At 43.7% G+C, this 25126-nt stretch overlaps 1 protein-coding gene across 8 annotated transcripts in view; it reads right to left on the bottom strand.

Moving 5' to 3' along the window:
- ARHGAP32 (Rho GTPase activating protein 32) overlaps window positions 1–25126 on the bottom strand; it is a 266569-nt gene that overhangs the window by 129751 nt on the left and 111692 nt on the right. For 7 of the 8 annotated variants that reach the window (XM_082777983.1, XM_082777991.1, XM_082777986.1 and 4 more), the window contains 3 exons: window positions 15986–16077; window positions 14898–14939; window positions 14443–14527 (listed from right to left, as the gene is read on the bottom strand). In XM_082777983.1, coding sequence (XP_082634109.1) covers window positions 14443–14527; window positions 14898–14939; window positions 15986–16077 — 219 coding nt within the window. The remainder of the gene's footprint in view (window positions 1–14442; window positions 14528–14897; window positions 14940–15985; window positions 16078–25126) is intronic. The other variant, XM_082777990.1, reaches the window with a different exon arrangement.

Genomic DNA, 25126 nt, shown 5'->3' with positions numbered 1-25126 from the left:
CCATTACTTGCCTGCCACGGATTATTTATGTCATGGGGCAAAGCAGTATATCACATGCATTTCCAAAATCCCAGGGGAGGAAGAAAAATGCTTTTGCAGATAAAAGAATGCACCTTCTGTATGTTGACTTGGTAAAGGGCAGCAAGGACAGTAAAGCAAAATGCCTTCTATCCATGGTATTACAGAAATAATCTTGGAAAAGCTCTATAAATAGGATTATTTTTATTTTTATGAAATGTTTCATAAAACTTATCTTGTGGGCATTTTTTGTTTATTTGTTTGTTTTTGATCCATGTCTCAAAACCTTAATCGGCTGTCTCCAATAGAGTAAACTTCAAAAGTTACAAATACAGGAAAACTCCATAAAAGTTCATGGATCTAAAAACCACAGATTTTCACTCTAGAAAACACTACTAAAATGCCAGAGGCAGAAGATAAGGCAACAAAGATTTGAAAAGAAAATTTTAACCTTTAAATTTCCCAGATGACAGATCAGGGAAGGCGGTTTTTGAACAACTTGGGTCACACTGGAACCAGGTGTACACCTTGCAGGCTCCACCTGAGATCTCCCCACTCGAATCGCGAAGCTGAGCTTCCAGTTCTGCATTCTCCAAAGAGAAAAGCTTTTGGTTTAACTTTGCCACTGTGTACTCTTTGAAAGCTCCTAAGAAGTTTGCTCTTCTGACACACTTGTTCTCTGGATTTCTGCAGACCTCCAGGAGATGGGCTGTTATGATTCAGCTCTGCCTGACGTTGATGAAGACAACCACGAGGATAAGAATAATAGCATCAACCACTCTGATATGGCACCCCTGAGGCCACCCAGCATTGCAGGGTACTTGGTTCCTCCAAGCGGGTGACATGATGCTCATCGCCCTGGGCCCAACTGCCCGGCCCCACAGCCGGAGGCGAATGGTTTGTGGTGGCAGTGACAGACTCGCATGGGAAGCACTTCCATGTGCAGGAGAGCAAGGAGCAGAGCAATTCCAGCAGACAGCCCCCCACAGCTCCAAATTGTGGACAAACAAAGAATTCAAAGTCTTATTTCACTGTATTATCCTGGCAGTTCTGTTAAGCTTTGTATGAAGAACTTCTTAGTTTCCAAAAGAAAACAGTGAATTGTCAGCAACTGGGAGTAGAACAAACACTCACCGACAGAAAGCTCTGATGCAATAGCTTGTCTAAATGAGCACACACAAGATGTAAAATGCTACAGGCCTTCCAATAACTCAGACTGTCTACAGCCACTGAAGTGAGTGTATTTAAATGAACGGATTTCTGTCTGGGGAACACTGGAGTGTGCACATGCAGCACACCTGACAGCGCAGGGCTTATATGTAATCCATGCTGTAGTCCTTTTGGAATTCAAGGACACATTATGGTAGCAATGAGATTTAGTATTACCGATGCAGATATAGTTTGTTTTACAGTGGTGGTTTTAGCCTTAATCTGATCACAGCAACTTGCAAGACAAACACACCCCTAACTGTAGCAGAAAGTACAGTACATCACCACATCCAAGGTGATTTTCAAAGGAAATCTAAAAAGTGTATCCATTTGATACACAAGAACTGGCAGAGTACATCGGTACTTTGTTGTTAAAAATGGAAGTTAGCCCCCTCTCCTTTTTATTTTTATTTTTATTTTTTTTTTTAATCTAATAGAAAAGTGAAACATTATTTTTTTCAGGACTGTCTCTAGAAGAGTCAATGTATGACCCAAGTTCTCGTCTTAATGACATTAGGCACACGTCAAACCAAGCTGAGAGGGGAAAGCAACACTTGACTCTTGAAAAAAAACACACCAGCAAATACTTGAGGTTTGGTTTTAAATCAAAACATCCTACACAAACCTGGCAGAGATGACAACCTCACTGCTTTCTTTCAGTTAAAGGATAATAAAAAAAAGTTTAACAAACTCTGACAGCACCACTGAAACTTCTGTTAAAATCAGTTCGGAACACACTTTGCATCTCAGCTATTCCTAAGCAACCAAAGAAATGACAGATGGATTCAGAAAATTAATATACAATAGACTTGGGGGAAAGGGGAGAAACAAGCAAAGGAACACCTATTTTAACATAATTCACATTTCACTGCTTGTAGGAATTGTTTCATCTGCATCTTACAAAGCATCCAAATCAAAGGAGACTCAAAATATGAAAATACCAGGTAAACTAACCCTGAAAAACAGCCCAACAAAAAAGTTTTAGAGGAGAAGTGCAGCAGCATATTTACTGAGTGCAGCCTGACCCCAGGAAGTGCAACTTCCGTTACACAACGTGGATTTATTCTTGATCACAGCTCCCCTTTGGAATATCCCGGCAGTTCAAAAGCACCTCAGAGCAGTACAGATTTAATTGCAGAGTAAACTTAATGCACACAAGAGGAAACACTGTGAGCACAAATGCCTCTGACATCTGACTTTCACCCTTTTTCATGGGACAAGACTTGCACAGGCAGAAGGTGATTCTGATTTTGTCTAAGACCCGAAAGGGAAGCAATGTGAAGATCGTGCTCATCTTTTTCCTAAAGAATGACACCACAGCTAAGTGCCCCCCATTGGTTACACCAGGACCTGGGGCACTTCTGAATTCCTTGGCCATCGTGCCCACGGCACAACTGGCGCTGGAGTACTACAGAAGAAATACTTTAGAAGGAAGAGCATCGTTTACTGAAATTGCCAAGATCAAGGCCAAAACAAGAAATTTCCAGGTCAAAATACTGACCAACCCCAGCATGGTTTTACCTGACTTTTGAAGAGATCACAGCCAAAGCTGTGGCCATAATTAGGTAAGTTCCTAACTAGCAGACTTCAAAAATCAGTTGCAATTACAAGCTTCTATTATTTTTTGGTCTCTCTGGGCGTGAATAGTAATTATGGGTAATTAATCTTAAAAATATCTCACTGCTCATGAAGAGCTCCCAGCAGCACAGCAGGCAACGAAGGACAAGGCACCATCTTTGAGGTAAGAAAGGCTTAGTCCTCTCTTGTTAAAAAACGAATGGGGCAGTATGAGACCTGCTTTTAATTGAAGGTTTCCTGTTAAAAAGTTCCTACTTAACTTACTCCTGAGAAATCTTCAAGTCTGATGCAACCTTCCTCTTCTCTAAAAAAGCAGAAATCAAGCAGCCAAACCCCTTCAAGTAGTACACAAATATTCATACAATGAGAAGTTACCAACCTGTGTCTTCTCCCACAGCAACCAAATTCAGATTAAAATCCTCTATTTTCCCTTCAGAACGCAAAGCAACAACAAAGACCCCGCAGCACAGACTTTGGTGCTTGCTTGCAGTGAGAGTTTATCTTCCTTTTTTAATGTAGAACTCTAGGATTTGTTTTTTTCTTTAAAACCTGAAAATAACCTAATGTTTTACCTGTTTTTTTTTAATGGCAGGCTTGAAGGCCTCAGCCATGTCTGGCCCGATCTTTAACTGCTGCCTGAGAGGAGACGCCAGAAGGAGAAGCGCGGTATGGCAGAGATGATCCTTTTGTTAATTGTTCGTTGGTTTTAGGGGGCAGCAGGCAGGGAGGTGGGCAGCAGCACGTGTGCTCTTCACAGCATGAACATGACCAGAGGCATTTGTGCTCAGAGCTCTCCCTTCCTATGACATGTCTGAGCGGGAAGTGACTTTACACGTGAAAAGCTACACCTAATGGCAAGCAAACCACAGCACGGATACAGAAATAATGATAATATTGCAGATCAGTAACAGGAAAAATACAATAATAATAATTCAAAACCAAAAAGGTATCCTCGTAATCTGAGACCTCGGACATAAAACTCCTTTTCATCTTTGCAGATAATTTTTAAACCTTTTAAAAAACAAAAGATGTCTTTGTCCTTGATGGCTTCTCACTGACGTTATTCCGAACAGTGCAGGTATGTATTTCATCCTCTGCACATCTTCAGTTGAGGTGATGTCTTTATAACCAATGCAATATTCGGACACCTCTAAGAGGCTGGATGTGCTTTCCCACTTCCCGCCACCCAACCAGAACTTGTGTTTGGGTCTTTATTAGCAGCCTGCAAATCCTTTAGACAGGAGAGGCAGAAGGAAAATATTCACAGCTCAGTGAAGGACAAAAACTTCTCTGTGCCCTCTGATTCAGCAGCAACACAAACCAGCTCTAAAAAGATCTTCTGCTTAGTTTGAACTCTACTTAGTTTAAAGTAACTAGGAAGTGATGGATAAAGGGAGGCTTGGCAGAGCTGGAAGAAATGCAGACCATGTACTGGGGGAAATAAAAACCAGCAGAGCTTGTCCCGGGTGTTCTCAAAGTGCGTATCACAGCTCTGGTGCTACTGCTAAAATGCATTAATAATTCAAAACGCATGCACTAGAGTAAGAGGTCACTTCTCCGAGAAGAGTTTCCAAACCCAATCTAACTTTTATTTCATTTTAAAACAGATGGCAAGGCCTGGCGTTAAAACAAACCTTGAGCCACAAGAGAAGTCGCATGGAAGTGGGCTCTGAACCCGGATCTGATGCTTCTTGAGCCTTACACTTAGGGCTAAAGAAGCCTGAGTTCCCCTCACCTGAACAAGGCAGCACCCTTGTCCCAATATGACGCTTCTTCTTTCATGCAAATCCTTCCTAACCCAAGGCTCCAGCTCCCACTGGCATCTGTGTTCATTCCAGGATTGCTGCACCTATAATTACTGTGGGACTCAGCACATACACAGTTTGTCAATAATTTACTAGCTTTTAAAAGTAAAATCCTGGATTCACACTGTAAAAATAACAGAAGTTGTTTTGGTTGTTTGAATACTTCAAGCTGGTAAATGGGAACTTGGTCCAAAATCTGTCACTTTAAAGACTGAATGTTTTGACATGTCGTATTTGCAATAAATAAGTTTAACACCCAAGCTCTGTAAAGAGCAATTACACAGCTGCACTGAATTTCAAGGTAACTCACGAGAATTTTTGTTAGTATCTAAACATAAATTGGCAGGACCAGACAACATCACCTACCCCAAGAATGAGATTTTCTAGAAGGCAACTTGTTTTATAACCACATTTATAAGCTTCATCATTCTTCCAATAGAACCGGATTAATTTTAGGGCAGGTTCACGGATCCTGAGCATACATAAAGCATACAGCACTATACATCTTCATTTCCAACTTGCTATAATACTGGGTTTGCTGCTATCTATTAAGAAACAGTCTTTCCTCTGAATTATTACTGACATAATTCTGAGCATGATGGTGCCAAAAGCTCGCTCTGCAGTTAGAGGTGTGAGCTCTGACTGCAACTCACAAACCAGTCCCCAGTCATTCAGAAAAACACTTGATGGGGCTTTAAACATTTGCATGCAGGCCTAAACAAGCTTCTCATAAAAGCTCCTGGGAAATATAGGAGAGGTCTTGCACCTTAAAAATATGTCCCATAGCAAGTTATTTAGTTACTATTAATGGTTCTTTAATTCATATGGTAGAAGGATGGAAAGAAGAAAAAACAGATACTAAAATCAAAGTTTCTTCAGTTATTTTAAAGAGAAATTTTTAAAAACTACACTTTAGGAGAATGAATCTTGAAGAGGATGTGCAAGCATCATGAGCTTCTTCCTTCAAGTATTTTATAAATCAAATAAAATAAAAACAAACAAACCCAAACCACAAGTGCACTGCTAAACTGCTTCAACATGATGTTTAATGGTAGCATTCAATTTTATACTGCTTTGCCAGGAAAACAACCTGAATTTGCAGGTTTTGTTGACACAATAGCCAGAAATGAAAAGGCAGAGGAAATAAGGAATTGATATCTCTGGAATACTCACCAGAGATCAAAGAGCTTTTTGGTATGGATGCCCAGGAGGAAACAGAAGCCTCCATTTTCCACACACACACCACAGCAAGGGATAAAATAACAGAACTATCAAAGTCTACAAACATGTTTAAATGCCTCCTAGACATTATAATGGAACGCGTGGGTGAGAATATGTGCCTGTGTGCACGCTTACCCATTTAAAACGAAAAATCTGTCTGAACCCAGACCCTTGGGAAAGTTTAGGTTCACGGGAAATCTTCTGCACAAATCTGTCTCTGTTGCAAGTAAAACAAACAAGAAAACTTGGGTCTCAGCGTAGCAGATCTAGAAACATCCTCTGTGGTACACGTACAGCTATGTGTGTTGCATTAAGAGTCCTGTCACAGTACAGCAAACATTTTCACGTGTAGTATGCAAACACCATTAGTTCAAGTGCTTTCTTCTACATTTTCTTGCCGTTCAGGGTAGACCATCAAAGTTTGAGAGCAGCAACAAGCTTTTCCTTGAGCACTCAAAGACAACTCTTCTCTGATTTTATAACGAGAGAACAAGCTTGATTTTGCCATGCCGCATGCTACATTACTGAGAGAAGCAGGTGGGGAAGCAGCGCTGATTTTCCAGGTCTGGAACCCAGCTGGAAAGCAGATCGCACAAGGAGCTCCACAGAGCTCCTGGACACACGGTGTGTCTGGCAACACAGCCACAGCACGCCTGGGATGCTCAGATGAATGGGGCAAGGGATCTCCTCACAAGCAGCCCTCGCCTCCTTCCACCCACACATCTCAGCCAGGACACGAAGACAAACACTTATAGCTACAGCTCACAGGCACCCACATTCCACTGGGATGCTGATTAATGAATAAATGAACAAACAGCTTCCTAATTCGCAGCCCAACTTCCTACCCCTGAGCTGCCAACACTGCCATCAAACAATCTCAAGATGTGGCCCCCAAGCACAAACGAAACAAATTTCCCTTTTTGTAAGCAGGCACAGTGAACACAACACGTAGATGGTCCAAATGGTATTTGGTACTGGCATGACAAACCTCCACATATAAAACCACACCTCTACTTCTAGAAATCCCAGGGATTGTACTGATACCAAGTTTCTAGCTGTTAAAACCACACAGGCTCAGCATGCTTGCAGATCTGTGAGCACAACACAAGGTTCATTTAAACATTTCTCTTGTTAGCAGCACGGCTTATTGTGTATAAAACAAAGAGGTTTAATCCTCTTTCAGCCTATGAAACACTAGTGAAATAGGGATTACTTTTCTGGAGCACATGGATTCCTTTTAAATTTTTAATATATTTTAATTATACGTATAATACATCTGTGTTTTTTTCAGGTCATTAAACCTGAGGGAAGAAAAATTTTCCAACAACTCTGCTCCAGTTACTAATTAAAACAATTTTTTTTACAGTTCTGTGACATGCTGCTAAAGATGATTTATGATGGTGGCAAACGGCAAGGGGTCAACGCCAGAGCTAACAGCTGGGCTTATTATGGTCACTTTTAAGACTTACTCATGTCATCAAATAGCCACTATGCACCAGTAAAGACAAAAATCCACAAACAAGTTTGCTATATTTTCAGCGTTAAATGCAGGGGGAGTAAAAAGTAACCTGGGTTCCTGCAGGAGGTCACCGTTTTCAAATGTGAGTGCTAGAAATCCTCAGCTGCAAAGAACAGCCAAGGGCACAGAGACTTCCCTGAAACCACCCTGGCCTGCCGGTCCTCAGCACATCGCCTGCCTCAAGGTATTTAAGTCAAAGAAAATGCTTATCCAAATTTGCACGGTTATTTTCTAATGTTACAATAAGACAGAGCAGAAACACACCAGGTGAGCAATGCTCAGACCCTCCGAGTGCCCTCGCTTTGCCATTTGACACAGCTGGGCTCTGCTCTGGTGAAGCACACCCAGAGGAGACATGAGTCGTCCCAACAAATGTTCAAAAGCACCCAGAGGCAAAAGGAGAAAAAAGTAACAACAATACTAATTCAACGGAATTAACAGGTACAATCTCATTTGCTTTTAACAATAATTTGCAGGTTATAGTCTATCCTTCTATTTATATACTTTGATGATGATGAGCTTGAAATAAAAGACGTAAAAATAAATTCCTTTCAATTTCCTTAGAATAAAGGAAATCTGACAGAGCTCATCTAAAGAAAGACCGAGAGGAAAAAAACCTTTCCTCCCTATGAAAGGCAATTCAATAACCAGCCAGCTGAGCAATGGCAGACAAATTAGCTTTTGCTTTTTAAAAAAGATAAAACAGATTTATAAAGTCATCGTTCCGGTAACCGCCAGCCAAGGGGAGGAAGGAGTGCAACAAGATGCTGATCCCCTCGTTAGCCTTGAAATTACCTCCTGACAGTTTTTTTTTAGCAGGTTTTACAGAGTGGTAGACAATTTATGTGAACCCTGCCTGTTGAAGAGAGCTCACTAACAAGGCTGTTAGCTTGCTCTACAGCCAGCAACAACCGTAAAACAAGTACTGAGCGTGCCAGCAGCTGTAGTGAGGCATCGTGGAGAGAGATCAACGCTTCCACACGTGAAGTCATCCTCCCACTTTAAAATCCATGCTGGAAGAAAACCAAACAAGCTGGAATTTCACAGGTGTGTTCTTGTTCCAGGGAGGAATTTTTCTGAGTGGCAAGCTGGATGCAGAACCGGGAAGCAGAAGATTCCAAAAACTGAGGTGAACTTACTTGAATATTTTCCTCACTTTTTTGGCATTGAGAAGCTTCGCCTAGAGACTCCAAATTTTAGAAATCTGTTGGTCTTGGCTGTAGACTGTGCCAATTTTAAGGGAGTTGTGGCTGGAGTTATTAAGTTAATAGAAGCAGTTTCCACATTATGAACATCGTTGTTTTTCTATACCCATGTCCTTAAGAGCAGCCCTTGCAACATCTCCCCCTTCCACTTAGAAGGTGATGGTAAAGAAACCATACGGAAAAGGCAGTCAGAAGGAGGGGCCCTTGCTCAGCAGAAGGGGACACAACTTGCCAGAACAAGGGAACAGGCACAGGGAGAGAGTGACAGCACCCACAGATGGAAGGCAGGCTAAAATGGAGCACCATGTAGTATTCAGTGTGGTATACCATGCCATAACCACTCAGATGTTTTTAAAGACCAAGCAAAACCAAGCAAAATTATTTTTCACAGCATGAACACACAGCAAAAATCAGGTCAGTTTGGGGGATTTTATTATGCACTTCCATCTTTTCAAGGGAACGAGTCAGGCAGGGAGGACTGCTATTTAATGTTTCACTTTTTTAAATAAATACTTTTTCCCTCTTTAAACACTTCACAAATGGGTGGAATAAATGAAGACATTCTAGCCTGCAGCTGGTCATGACAGCCAAGATGCTGAAATTGCCATGCCCACAGGAGAGCTGAGGCTTCCTCCACCGGCGGCAGGGCGCAGGCTTCGTTTCCAATCATGGCTGGAAGGAGATGGGAGCTGTCTGACCCCACACAGACACAGGTCAGGGAGCACTGACATTCCTGTTGCTTCTGGTTGATCTGTGCAAAGATGTTTCGGCCTTTAGTCATTGACAAAACATGTTAAAGCACCCCAGTTAGCTCCAGAGGAGGGCATCTGGGCAGGCTTTCCCAGTTTTGTTTCCTTTACAATCCATCACAGGAAAGAAAATAAATTTGTATGATTAATAGAGGGAGACCTTCACAAGCACACTTCCCCTCCCCACCCTCTTCCCCACAGAATTATTAAATAGAAGAAAAAAAAAGACAAATCACCAGAAGAGGAAGACCCCCCAAAACATCTTCTCAACAGACTTTGTTGATAAAAGGCATCAGAAAATTGAACTGCTCTTTGCAATGCTTCTAACTCTTAAGACACGACAGGAAAATGCAATTACAGATGCAAACCACAGCCACCATTGAAATGCAGCCCAGCGTCTTGGCTGGAAGGCTGCTGCTTGCCAAAGGCATTCAAACAGCAAACAATGTGCTGAGCTGCAGCAGGAATTCCTGGCAGCTGATGCCTCCACCAGCGGAAGTGATTCTGCTTCAAATACTTCCTTTACCACTGATAACACGCTCCTATCACTTGCAATGCCAGGGCTTAACAGATAAGGAGGAGAGGATCTTCCATGCGCCGTAATCCAGTCCTGTTCTGACGGGGTTTTATTTTTAGAAGGCAGCTACACAAACACAACCACAGCGAGACAGAGACCATGCTGTGCGAAGGGGTAAATCCGTGCCAAAGGCAAGATAGCTGAAGCGATATGAATGTGCATTACAGCACTTTCTCTGCTTTACTGATTATTTGCTCCCTGAAAAACCCCTATCACCTGGGAAGCGGAGAATTCATCAGCTCTCATATTCCATTACTAAAATCTTCTCAACTGAAGATAATTCCTTAATTGTTTCACGTGAAGACAAAGTCTTTATTTCTGGCAGACAGTAAAGACACTTGGCGAATACCTGGCCACTGTTTCTCCTGTTCGTATTAATGGCCCAGAGAGGGGCTTGAGGGGCAGGATGTTTGGTGCACCAGGAACTGGCCGGACGGCTGCATCTGGAGAGCTGTGGTCGACAGCCCGATGTCCAGGAGATCAGCAACGAGTGGTGTCCCTCAGCGGTCCATGCTGGGACCGGTGCTCTTCAATATCTTTATTATTGACAAAAACAGCACATTTGTGGATGACACCAGGCTTAGTGGTGCAGCTGATGCAACAGAAGGAAGGGATGCCATCCAGATGGACCCAGATGGGCATGAGAAACAGGTCCACATGAACCTCATGAAGTTCAACAGGGCAAGGGCAAGGTCCTGCACCTGGGTCAGGGCGTCCCAAGCACCAGAACAGGCTGGGGGATGACTGGATTGAGAGCAGCCCTGAGGAGAAGGACTTGGGCACACTGGTGGATGAGAAGTTGGACAGGAGCTGTCAATGCGCGCTCACAGCCCAGAGCGCACACTGACATACCCTGGGATGCACCAAAAGCAGTGAGGCCAGAAGTACAAGGGAGGGGATTCTCCCCCTCTAGCACACTGAAATCACGTTTAAATTTAAGAGGCTACCTGTGAAACTGCTTCTGAGCATGCTATGTCACATTGGGATGATTTAGGCACTTCTGAAGTTAAGCACGCAGTGAGGTTTCCTGCCTACCTGTACTCTGAAATGTCAGTGTAAGAAGACCTGAAAGAGGCACTGAGGACTTCCAACCCTGTATTTTAGTGCTTAACTGAACATTAGGATACTCTGTACAGCAATACCTGCATAAGCAATGTCTACTTTGTATATTAATTGGTTGGATTTGGATGTTCTACAGACAGGAGAGGCATCACAGATGGACGTTAGCCAAGAGCTGTGGAAAGGCAGAGCAGACCTTAAGAGTGAAGGCAGGCAGCAGAACCGAACTAACCAACGCTGAGTAATCACAGCCTAGCTGTGGCCTAATAACATCTAATTTGGGGGACACAGACCACAGAGGGCTGAACCACAGTTCTGTTCCTGCAACAAAGCTCTTAAATACTCACCCGGTATCAGACCAAAACAAACGGTCTGTGCAGAACCTGGCTTTTCGTCATAAAGTTAAAAATGATACGTGCATGAAAAATAAATGCAGTAATAAATGTGAAGTATTTCAGCAGAATACCAGTGGATTTCTGGCACTGATGCAATTTGTAAAGCCCATCCTGTAACTGCAGCTTTGACAGCAGCTACCTTTGTCATGAATACAGCTTTTGCCTGGTAAACCAGAAATTTCCTGCCCATGCAACACGCGTCTTGCTGGCCAGACACAGATAAGGGTAAAATATGTGGCTGTTGAAAGCAGTGTACCACAACATCTCTGAAGAGAAAAGCCTCCCAAAATGCACCTAGTTTTGTTAGCACAGTGCTAGGAGGAGAACAAACCCCTTTTTATACGTCTCGAAGTTAATTTAAAACGATCTCATGAGGTGAAATGCCAAGATATTAATACCAATTGCAGCATGAGACCATATTACAAGTGACATAAACGTTACAAAACAATCTGAAATTTGGCCAGGCTGTTAATAGACAGCATTACACAATTACTGACACAGCCAGATAATGCTGCATTTCTACTATGCAAATTTTTAACAGTGAATAGATTTTGAAAGGAGTTTACACCCACTACCCCCTCAGATGCAACTTGGTAATTCGCTATTAGGTGCCAAGCTGTCAATTACAAGTCACTTCATCCTACTGCTATTCTCTAGTCTACTTTGTTATCACAAAGGAGCCACCAATGAAAGCCACTCGATTAAAATGTATGAGCCCTATATGAACCTATTTTTAAGACTGTAAACTAATACTGCTGTTGTATTAATAGCTTGCATTTATTTTGCCATTAATACTGGTCTTCTCCTCCTAAGGAAATACTGTAATGCTCTGTTCTTCCCTATGTCAGGAGCAGAGCTCTGTTCTTATGATATTTTTATCCCTATTAAAAAGAAACCACACCGTGGGAATCTATCAGGAATCTTGCTTAGAAAAGGGGAAGAACAAGAGGCACGGAGCTGGTATTTAGGGCCTGATTCACCTTGTTTAAGCACTTATTTGGCTTTAGGCACACAAACAGCAAAGAGCACATTTGGGTGAGTAAGGCTTCAGTTCTGTGTAGGGCTTCTCAGAGGCAGCAGAAAAGACACAACTGGCTGCCCCCAACACATCCCATCACCAGTGCCTCCCGCGCGGCTGTTGACCATCCTTCTGACTCTGTGGCACAGACACTGAGATAGAGCTGAACACCCAGGACTGCTTTTTCTTCCCCTGCTATCCCTCCCCAGGTATTTCAGCCAGACACTGCTCTGGTTACAGCCGCTGGTGTCCTGCCTTGTGCCAGGGGTAACGCAGAGCACACCTGAGCAGGGCCACAGGAAGCTGCAGACAGCACCAGACTGCACCAGCTCTTGCTTGTGCAAACTGCCCACCAGCACATGCTTTGCACAGCAACGTGAAGAAAATCTGTAAAGAACATATTCTGGGATTTTATTTCTGCAATTGGTTTCTCCCTCTTGAGAACACACAACTCAGCACATCAACCATACAGGTACCCACTGCCCTCCTTAAAAGATGCCAAGAAATGCTTAACACCACAAAATAAATGATTTGTCTTCAAAATCCTTTAAATACTAGCAACAGGCAAAGGTTGTAATCTCTCTGCAGCATGCACATGGCACTGGAGGTCTGCTAATGCACCCACCTCTCTGACTGATGGAGAGGAGAACTCAGGATCGCAGAATGCCAAAACCATCCCCGTGTGTACAGAAACCTGCTCAACACCTACTCCACATAAAACCTCTCCCTGAAATGACTGAAAGATCTGTGATGTCAACTCAGAAAATTACCAGGAGACAAAAATAGGGATGGAGATTAGTCACACTATTCCTATAGACAGGAACTGAAAGAAGCAGAGCTTTGCTTCAGAAGCCCGAGGATTGCTGTGAGTCAGCAGCCCCTTCCCAGAGACCTGACAAAGCACTGAGCTCTTTGCTCTGGTGTTCTCCTGAGGCCACTGCTTTGTCTAACTCACCGAGCCTTGGGGACATCTGGGGATAGTACCTCTCTCCTCCTTTTTTGTTTCAGCCACAATCATTACCTTAACTGCGAAAGAACAGGGTTTTGTGCTTCTCAGGTAAGACTGGAAAGCTTTTGGGGGGTGGAACAGAATGTATCACAGCTGAAATGGTTCTTTTGAGTCAGCAATGTGAATTTCTACGTAACTACTGTATGTGCACGTGTCTTGCAACATATGTGCAGCCCCTGCTCAGTATAGTGGATCTACTTAGAGCCATGAAGTGTGAGTAACAGTACATAGGAATCCTGAACAGGACCTGAATTCCAGAGCACACCTTCTCAGTCAGAATTTAAGGACAGAAAAAAAAGGGTGCATAATTCTGTTTGCAAAACTGTCAGGTGCAGAAACATGAAAAGCTGTAAATAATTCACTGTATTACAGGAAATGTTTTACAAATGAAAAGGTTGTAACCTCTTTTCGGCTACAAGGCTGGCAGATGCTGGAGGCATTCCTGTTTCTGAAAGTGCAGCACAAGATGTGCCCTATTTATGAGAAACTAGCAGTGACTCTTGGTTTTCAACCCTCCCCGGTACTCCTCAATGAAAAATGCATCTGCCTATGTTTCTGATGGATGGCTCACAAAGGAATAAAGCCTGCACACTTCTAGAAATGCAACTCAGGCTGACTAGCAGTTTCTTGCATTCTGATGACACAGCTGCTGCAGTGCACAATGCAGAGCTCGGATAACACGAAGAGAATCAGTAAATTTGAATTAACATTTTATATTTACATAAATACATGCACAACACAGTTGTTTAAAAATACACACACAAGCTAAAAAATATGCATGCAGTTACTACAGACAGCTCAATAATGCATGTTTAATGGAGTCTTAAAACCGTGACATCAGCCAAATCCTGTGGAAATAAAATCCTCTCCAGCCTCAAAGGGGTGGCCACACAGCTGAGGACAGCTTCTGGCCCTGAACACAGAAGCAACTGCAAAGAAAGAGATGCTATTGCTTTAACTTCCTATTACTAACATTTCACAATAAACTGAATAAACCTCAGTGGAGCTTCCCCCAGCAGGTTAGTTGGTAGCCAGACAAACATAATGATGTTTTGTATGTAAAAGAAATCTGAAACTCACCTGTATGTTGCCAAAGTCCACATTTTCATAATGGAAATGCGCACATTCAGCCATCTTCGGAAAATGACCTTTTGTAAAGGATAACCTGAAGCACATCAAAAGCACACCATAAGATGCAAATCACTGACACCATGCTCAGCATCAAGCACTGTTATAAAATGCAGTTACTCGTATAAAATAATAAGGAGCTTCTCAACCCAAAGCCGAGGGAACAGAGGGGTTTGGTGATGTGATGCACCGAAACAGTGGAGAAAGGAACTGAGTGAGGAAGGAAAACTAAATTGCAAAGTGGCTTTTATCATTGCATCCTTAAAGAACTGTGTGGCAATTTATCAACACCAAGGCCCACATCTTTAAGAAATGGTGCAGGGACAAGCCGCTCTACCTTTACAGATGCATTTTTGCAGTGCAAATAAACAGCCTTACACGAGACACATAGGAAAGTAGAACTTTACCTGTGAAAGGCATCACAGCCCATCAGTCCCGGGTTGATGTATCTGAGGGTGCAGAACAAACGCTATTTATCCTTTGCCTTTTTAAAATTCAAAAGTGAGGCATAATTATTCCCAAGTGTCTCCAGCTACAGTGATGGCTGACGGGGAGATCCTCTGGCTCTGCAACATGCTCTCGTTTCTGCTGAAGCTATTATAGACTCCTATAGATATTTCTGGTGGTGAGCCAATGAGATTGTCATTATCTAGCTCTCTCTTCCCACGGGAATACAAGTGGGAAGTGAGATACAGCATCTGGCTGCTCAACACTAGAACAAAGAGCCATTTCCCTTGCAGCATCAGAGCACTACAGAGGGGTGATCTGAATGCACAGATCAATCAATATTAGGGAGTTCTGGTCCTCAAGTCAGCACTCTTAGCAAAGACAAGTCAAGTAATATCGATTAATTTTGAACCTCTTTACAGGTTAGGGGTTTGAAACCTTAGCTACAAACATAGTAAGCTGGTTTACATTATCCAGGAGAGTGTGAAAGAGAGAGAAAAAGAGCCTAAGCTTGCAGAAAAAAAAAAAAATCTGGGAAACCAGAGAAGTAAAAAATACCCCTAAAAAAGAAAAATTGTGCAAAACCCACTCAGTGAAGAGGAACAGGGCAGAATGTAAAAAAAAAAGGAAAAGAGTAAAACACAAATAAAAATATATATAGGCCACCCTACATATATATATTTAAATGAATTGGTTTTGGGAGAAATTACAAAAGTTTAAAAATACAGTAACTGTGAGGTTCAGAACTTAAACAGGCTTTGCTCATATGGCACAAAATGGGCAAGAGACCTAACAAAACCTCTGATGTCCCCAGTTTTAGACCACACTAACTATAATTTACTTTGTTTGGATGGATTAATGGTTGGACTAGATGATCTTAGAGGTCTTTCCAACCTAAGTGATTCTATAATTTTGGTTGCTCTGATGAAGACATTAACAAAAATGGTTGCCAAATGCCCTAGCTGTATTCCAGCACAACAGCTAAAATCCAGGATATCAAAACTAGAAGCCCAGCAAATACAGGAAAATGAAAGAACAGTGCTCTTACTTTTTCACATTCTTCACTTTCATACTTGCTGTGCTGCCACAAGTCCTAAGTGGCAACTCCCCTGAAATGTCAGGGATATCTGCACCTCTTGCCTGCAAAACAAATAAACAAATCAATCAATAAAAAGAACTTAGAAATTGATTGCATACTGTGGCCATAGCTCAAACCTCATTTGTGGTAGAAGCTATACTTCTGCCTCTTAAACATGGGAGAAAAAGAAAACTGAAATTAGGGTTCTAACTTAGTATATGATTATCTCTTCCTCAGCTGTTTTGTAGAGCCTTGCTAATAACTCCAGAGATCCAGCATTTTATTAATTACTTTTTCTGGTTTCTAAAGAAGAGATTTTCAGACGTAGGTGTGTAACATGTTCCTAAACTCCATCCTTGGACTCCTCCTTAAGTACCCGATTTTTCCAAACATCTGTGCAGCGTTCAGGCAGGGGAAGAAGCTGGATAGCTCATGCGGCAGAAAATCAAGTTAATAACAGAGCTGCTCATATGTGGGAGGTGAGCTTTCAAAAAAGGTATTTGAAACTACTGGAACAAGTGCATGAACATATTAAAATTCATCAGAATTCATTTACTTTGGTGAGGCCACAACTCCACACTCTCTTTTTTCATTTGTTTTGTCACGCTTTTGCATCCTCTCCCTCCTCCAGCTGCTTCTCCATAAGCCGTGAGCCGTGCTGGGCAGGCATTCAGCACCCCAGGTGGAACATGAGCACCATGCGCTCCTCTCGCTGTGCTGCTGCAGGCCCTAAGCTCTAGGGAATAAGGGGTTTTAGGCAAGGTTTTCATGAAGGGAACCAGTGATCAAACCAGGAGATCAGCACAGGCTTTACAGTGCAAGAGGAGTAAAATATGGTCCTTGATGTTGGCTCATTTGTGGCACGGGTGAGACCAGCTGAACGAGCACAGGACAGATCACAGAAGGATGTTTTTCTGCTTTATACAATGCAGTGCGAAACATGAATAATGTCCAGAATAATGAATGCTCAAGCAAGAAGAAGAGAGTCACTTCAGAACTCCTTCTCTTGGGGGCCCAGTACAAGTAGGTATTACATGAAACTCATTTCCTAATGACAGGAGTGAACAGACTTCTCTGATCCAGAATATCAGTGCCAATGCCTCTCACCCTGCCTACCAAAGGATCTGTGAATGGAGACGATCAGTGGGCAGGCTGTTGGACAGCACAACACAGCCAGCTGCACGCCGCAGTGTCAGCTATGGGCACAACTCGGTCCTCACCCCCCAGACTTCAGAGTCAGACAACCACAGTTCAGGCTGGCTGCCCTCCTACAGGGCGAACAATGGCAGAACCTCTCATTGCCCTCCCTGAAGCTCTCCTTTTAGCTTGACCTGGGTCAAATTTACATGTGCTTCACCACATCACAAAGAGCTGAAGTAAGTCAAAGCCATTCCCATATTCATTAACTAACAACAACAGAGCTAGAGGGAGTGATTCATCTCATTTAACTTCAAAAATGTACGAGGAGCACAGCTACAACTGTCTATCTTCCCAAGGCTACCTTTATAGTCACTAGAGATACACAGGCACTTTGGGTCAGGAATTGATTTTTCTTCTTCTCCTAGATTAGGGAAAAGCAACTAGGAGCTGCAGGAGTATCTGCTTCTGCCTTGACAGAGGGAATCCAGGGTGGCCCTGGCTCAGGTGCAGGCATGCACTGCAGACACCTGCACTCGTCAGCCAGCATCACTGTGCCTGGGCAGGACTTGAGTAGAGCACAAGTTCTCCCTTCTGAGCCAAATTCCTCAGAAAAGGGATGCTGCAGCAGTGCCGGCCGTGCTCTCCCCTTCTGACAGCTCAGACGAGTTCGAGGTGAGGATGCTCACTCTCCCACTTGTGCCTGTCACAGCCTTGAAGAGAAGCAATGTTTCAGCTCCGCTGTCCCACAGCTGTACAGAACATGCTCGCCCACGCACTGAAGGAAAACAAGGACAATATTTACATCCTTAAATAAACCCTTCCTGGGCTGACTGACTGTTATAAGCACACAATTACTTCAGTGTGTAATAGGACACTTGAGAGTCTCATTGCGAATTTCAGCATTAAGAGGATCACCATTTTAATAAACCTTACAGGTCCTTTACATAAGAAAATAAGTAATTACAATAATAAATGTGCCATTCCTGTAAGCTGCTTTTTGGCAAAGCTGGATGCGCTTGCCTTAGTTTTCTAAGGAACAGAATTTTTGTAGGATGAAAAATAATTTTTCTTCTCCATCAGCAGTAGAAGCTGGTGGGATATAAAAATGGTTAAACAAATCTGACAGAAAAACGTGGGCTGCAAGCCAGTTTGCAGCAGTGGGCAGAGACTACCCTGGATCTGACTCAAAGCAGCGTAGGCAAAACTCACACCTCCAGGAGACTTAAATGCCAGCATTTCTTTTAAAAAGTTGTATTCTACTCTCCTTCCCGATTGAGTTATGTCCAATCCTGCTGGAAGGAGATATCCGCCTCTCCCGCTTCCAGCAGCACGCGTCCATTGACATGGACTACAATGAGATGCGGTACACTCATTAACTGCGGGTGCTTTTCCAATTAGATTTGAGCTCTCAGGACTGTCGCAGAACATCATCTCCCAGAACTCACAGCTGAGGAAAACAGGCAGAACGGTGATCTTGTGTAAGCCAAAATCTTTAGTATGAGGTGCGAACACAGGAAAAAACTTGGTGATTAGATAATGAAGAAGGAAATTTAGTGCGATTTTATAAACCATATTGCTCCAAAATGAAACGCAGCTACTTTCTGTTTAAACCACAGATACAGAGCTACAGAAAAGCACGCTGTATTCACCACTAGTTTGTACTTGTTTCTATCCAAAACCTGGCAAGCAAAATGTCACCCTAGATTACCTTTCTCTCAAAATACAAACAAAACACTCCAAAATGAGATTTGTCGTCTTTTGTGTTTTGTGTCACAGTCATTTAATTTTTAAAATCATTTTGAAACAGCTGAATTACTAACATCTGAAAATTAGCTAGCTAACATCATCAGTTGCTTCTCACTTCCTTATTTTCCATGCATCACTCTTCTGTGGAAACCTAGTAATTGCAGAGCAAATCTGTTCATGCAAATTATTCAGTCCAATTTTCACAGCTTAATGTCACTGCTGCATCAATCAATCTGCTTTGGTCCAAACTTGGTAAACAAATTAGGACGTGATCCAGAACGCAGCCTGTTGACTCTATCCACACTCCTCTTACGCTTGAAGGCTTCTCAGCCCCACCGTGCTCCACCAGCTTCCCCTAAACCCACATATCCTCCTACCGCAGGCTTGCTCAAAGACTGCACCACTTCAGTAACACCTGGGACAACATTTGAGATCTTCAGTATTTTGTAACAGGCACCAACATCAACTGTGAGGCAAGCAGGCACCACTAATGAGTTTAAGCAGTTTCAGGAGGACGTCTGTCTGTCTGTCCATCCCACCCTTCTAATGGACAGCCATTCCAGTTTCAGGTCACCCCAGCTGTTTGCTGGGGGATTGCAGGAGGGTCCCCGAAGCACCTGTGGCACTCGGGGCAGTTCCAAGCATCGCTGTTAAACTTCCTGGGAATGCGAGATCTGTCACAAACCAGGGTGATGAGCTGTAAGCATCCAAGTCTGAAATTATTGGTCTTTTATAGGCATGATTTGGAAAACTTCAGCTTTGCGCTCTCTAGCACAAAACTTTAAGTCTCAAATAATTTATACCTGACAACTGCACAGTGTAACGTTAAGGGATTTTCTCCTAAAAGTCTGATTGAATTTATCAGAAAGCATGTCAACCCTTATTCCCTCACTTCCATAAACATAACACAATTTGAATAAACACAAAAAATTGAAGAAAGCAGTCCATCAAACAAGATGCGACACAGGTTCTACCTTGGTACAAATGGGGAAACACTGAACCTAGGCAAAGCCCATTGCCTCAGACCTGCACTGGGAGGTACAAGAAGAGAAGGAAGGGTGGGATCCCACCAAGCTCCAAGGATCCTGTATAACTGGTAAAATGGTTTTCCACAGCACTATGATTTCCACAATCCCCCTCTCCCCACCTGCCTCTCTCTCATGTCCCCCATTTATCTCGGTCTTCAAAGAGCTTTGCTTTTAATTTCACAGAACCACTGAATCCAGCACGGCATGGACAACACGCTTCAATAACCACACACCTGTATCCTCAACAGCTCTGCTCAGAGCTTGCAGGGGCAGCCCCAGGCCATGATCCTACAGCAGAAGGACATGAGAGCAGACCCCCAAGCAGAGACACACCGGGTGGGCTGTGGCCCTGGGCAACCTGAGGGCAGGGGGTGGGAGCCCTCCTGCAGGGACTGCAGACCCCAAACACCCGGCACTGCCCTGACGCGCCTCACGCAGCGACCGATACAACTCGAGGCCTAAGCCAGGCTACGGGATCCAAGTGGGATTTCTGAGGGGGGAAATTTGCTCGTAGCCAAGGTTAACACAAAGTAAGGATAAATATTAGGCAGGCAGGAACATTTATGTGTCTTCCTATCATTAGTCTCTCACCCAAACCAGCTTAAGGAGACCAGATTGTTCTGGATTCCTTCAGCACACGGCCTTGTTGCTAAAAACGGCAGAGCGGATTCAAAACGCTGCCTGGTTTCCATGACAGTCTTTCCTTTATATCATTCCCATTTCCCCTTGATTTTCTTTCTAAACCTAACCCAAACCAACAAGCCATCACCGGAGCTTTCCAAGAAGACAAGCTGTGTAGGAGCTTCACGTCACCGAAGAACAGCAGGAAGCAGAAAGGTTCCTTCAGGAAGCCATTGCTCTGTGGGGAGCAGGGGGTGCTCCTCATGCGCGATGAAGGCCGCTGGGGTCCCACTCGGTGCCTGGTGGGCCACTGACCCCCAGGGGCATCGCCAGCTGTTCTCAACCTCGGATGCTGGTTAGCTGCACACAGGCATCAACTCTTCTGCAGAGCTTACTTTGCAGCATTAAAACGAAGCTGTCCTACACACATCTCCCGTCACGAGAAGGTTAAAGGATGATGGCTCCATGAGCATTGCCCTGCCCTTACCAATCACTGTTCAAGAGCGAGGCCGAAGCAGGATGGAAGAAGAAAGACAGTTTGTCTTGGCCTCTGCAGCCACTAACACAGTCCAGGGAGAGAAGGTTTCCTTACTTACAGGATTATCAAATCACACCAATATCCCAAAGAGGAAGGGACCTGCCAGGGTCATCCAGTCCAGCTCCGGCCTTCACACAGGACTAGCCAAAAATAACAACAACCTTGGTTCTGCACAGCAAACAAATCAACAAAGCAAAGGCAAAATACTTTCACTATACATAAAATCCCCATGTCCGAGCTGTTAGAAGTAATGCCAAATGAAAGGTCCCAATTCTGCAGCTTTCATCTGCCTGAGCATTATCCCTAAAAGGATTAAAATGTACCTGAGCCCAGGAAGCCTGTAACTGGGTCGCTTTTTTGGATGGAAGAAACGTACAGCAATTGAAGAAGATACAACATTCATCAAAAAATGTCAGAGGTACAGTGGCAGTATGATGAAAATACAAGTACTTGCCAAGCTCTCATATAAAAAATCATCTCTGATGATTCATTTAGTGGATGCAGGTACCGAGCTTCTGAAGTGATTTCATGCAGGACGTTTGTGTCACTGCAAGCAGCTTTAACACACTGCAGCTAAGGCTTCCAGAACTGCATAAGATATTTGGACACATTTGAAGTGAATAAGCACCTGATTTGTGTGCACAGGTCTGACAAGCTCATCTTAAACAAAAATATCTGCCCATTATACTAAAGCAGTTTTACTGAAGAAGCAAAAAAAAAGACAAGACCCTCCAGACGCTACACTTCCCAGCTGACCTTAAGAATTAGCATCCGTGCTATTCACAGTCTGATCAACAGAGCGCAGCACTGGCGCATTTAATAACTGCCTGGAGCCTGTACACAGCTGAAAACCAAGGGCAGCCCCTGTTCCCATAGCCAAGGGGGCCACCTACCCACCTGTGTCCTCGTGCAGCATCACAAACCGGGCCCAGCGTGCTGGGATGGATGGCAGCAACCTGAGTGCCAACAAAAGGGCACAGAAGTGGTTTTCAGAATGAGAAAGTTGACGTTTTTACATTTTCTATATTTTTTTTGTTTTTATTTTTTTGATTAACATCATCACTTAGCTCCTTACCTAGTGCAAGTTTCTATATTCTGGCTGCAAGGATAAATGAAAAACCCTTTCTGCCGTGCCAGAGGGGAGCTGCAGGACTGGCTTCTGTGCAGGCATAGCTCAAGGCCAGAGCTGCTGGAGTAATTAGAGGTAGCACAGAGATTTTAATTTAGCTCTCAGCTTGGGGACTATAGTGCGTGGAGAAACAGTTACCCTGCCTTTAAAGTCTCCTGGCAAACAAGGAAATGTGATAGAGGAAAGTCAGTGAAGGAATGACAAGTGTTACCAGTAGGGAAACTCTGAATACCGACTGGGCACATTCTGAATCCCACATTTAAGAAAGCTGCATTCAATCAAGAAGATACTTTAATTTTTTTTTTTTTTTTTTTTTTTTTTTGAGTTTAGGACATTTAATTCCATTTTCCACATTCCCTGTCAATGCTGAATTGTTCTAGCCAGCACTTATTGCATGGCACAGTTAACAGTGAATTATTCTCTTTCACAAGACCACACAGGATGTGTTTTTTCTGCTCCCAACATTTTCCCTCCAAAGGGAAAAAAATAAGAAAAAACTTTTAAGCATTGCCATGAGCTGGCAAATTAAGGGAAACCTCTCATTCCTGAGCTTTAGCATTACAGTGGAGTTAGTCCAGGGCATCCATTTACCATAGTTTAAAGGATCAGCCTGGACTGAACAAAGCACAGATTCTTAACCATTCATCTACTGGTTTTTCACATCAAGTGTGCTAGCTCACAGATACGTGGGTCCAACCCTCCCCAGCTCACATGTAAAGCAGCTAATTTGGTAAATGGAATCCAAGACACCGAGTAAGCGACTTGGCAGCAGCACCAACCTCCTTGGGCAGGACTATTGCCACTGCGAACAAAACTCACCTCTGCAAAGCAGGCAGATTTTATGTCACACCAGGATTTCCTAAGTGGACCTTAAAAAGATGCATGGACGGGCACAGACTCTGCGGATGAATGATGTGCACCCAAGGGGCAGTTAGTGCCAGCAAAGCAGCCCTACACTGGTGTGTTTTCTTTCATAGCTACTGTTTGTTTCAGAAAATGGCATGCACCAAGCAAAAATGGATGCACCAAGCAAAAATGAATGGTTAGCCACTGAGGACAGCATTAGCATGATAACTACCTGTGAGCTGTAAGTTTGGCCTTGACACTCTATAGCGAGCAGCAGTGAGCCCCTTATTACCATTCACAAAGGTTTCAGCCTGGGGAGCTGCAGTGGTACAGTACAGAGCCCCACATAATGGTATACTGGCTAAGGAATGTACTTTCTTTAAGAACAAAAATCCCACATACAATATGCGTGGGAAAGGCAGCCAGGGTTAGAGTCCTTCTTCTGTACAGCTTACAAAATAAATTTTAGAAGAAAGCCAGAGAAAACAGAACATCCAACGAGCACAATACTTTGATTCCAGTTCCTTGTTGGCTAAAAAAAAACAACCCCCAAATCCCTCACCCTGCTTGGTACACAATTTCTGCAGTCTATTGTTTCACAAGGGGAGGAAGGATCCTAATCATGGCTTAGTTACACAAGGACCAGCGGGGCTTTGGGTTGTTATGCCAGAATGCAATTTCTCATAGCACAAAAAACTACAGAAATTAAGTCAGGCACAAACTAGCAAATGCCACTCCAGCAAGTCCCCTGACCATATTCAGTGATTGTGCAAATAACAACACTACATTACATTATGCTATAGGTATAAATCGGCTTAGGAACCAAAGAACTTACCACTGCAGTGGGAGAAAGACTGGGAAGGCAGAAAAAACCAGCAGCCTGACATTTAACCCCAATGTATCACCAGGTCCATAGAGTTAACATGAATTTATGTTTATGCTTGTAAACCAAGCCAACTTGGGCTCGGTTTATAAGAAGAGCTGGTTCCAACAGCATAAAACACACGACTGGTATACGACATGTTCATTCTGCAAACCCTTCTAATAACACAGTAACATGAGGAATGGGCCTATTTGTAGTGTGCCATTTATCCCCTAAAGCCATCCCTATCAGCCATCAACTTCTGGGCAGCAGAGCAGAAGTCAGCTCATCAGCCATGCTCGAGTGCCACCAGGGAAGGTGGCCCTGCTGTGGCCGCTTCTCCAGCGGGGTGAGGGTGCCGAGGGACGATGCTGGCAGACCCCAGGTGACAGTGGGCTCCAGCAAGGCCCCGTGTCACCTGGGGAGGTCAGACCGGGACACGGCATCACCTACAAGAGGGCTGCACGTGCTTCTGGTCAGGAAAGCCTGGAAGGTGAACGGTGACATCCTGCTCACAGCACCAAGGAGATCTTCAGCAGGAGGTGCTGGTGGGAATCCTCGCCGCCAAGGATGTCAGACTGCATTCATCAAATTATTAGCTAAAAAGGAGGGATTTCCTCCCTAAGGGTCAATGCTTAAGACAAAAACAAGAGGCAGGTATAGGAACACATGCCCAGAGACAAGAAGCGTGACGAAGCTGGCAGACATCCCTACAGGAGCACACAGCTGGAGCACACCGCTGCCCTTCAGCCTGGGGAACTGACGGCAGCCCCTTCACCACACACAAATACCAGGAAAAAGGTTGTGCCACAAAGCAAGAAGCAACAGTTAACATTTCGGGTTCTGAAACCACGCCAAAGAGCAACTTCAGATGCTTTCAAGCTGAAACTACTTGCTGGCAGTACAGGCCGCAGAGCAAATCAAGAACACGCAGACCCTGAAGCTCCCCTTCTCTTACACTGCCCAGAGGAGAAGGCACACCAGGAGCACTGCCACCAAGGGCAGAGTTTCCTGGTAGCCTGGCTTGAAGAGGTAAAGCCACATTTTTAAACTCCATTCCCAATCCTTCAGCTCCTGGCTATTCTCTCCCACTTCCTTGCACTGCAGCAGCTATTTTAGTGGTTACAATCCCAAACAATACGGACTGAAAAGAAAGAGAAAAACTAACCTTCTTGGAGGGGGATTATTTTTAAACGAGATT

This window comes from Aythya marila (assembly GCF_965140915.1).
Source record: "Aythya marila genome assembly, chromosome: 23".
In the NCBI taxonomy this organism is placed as follows: domain Eukaryota; kingdom Metazoa; phylum Chordata; class Aves; order Anseriformes; family Anatidae; genus Aythya; species Aythya marila.
The sequence above is the reverse complement of the archived record's forward strand: the minus strand, read 5'-3'. Positions and strand labels throughout refer to the sequence as shown.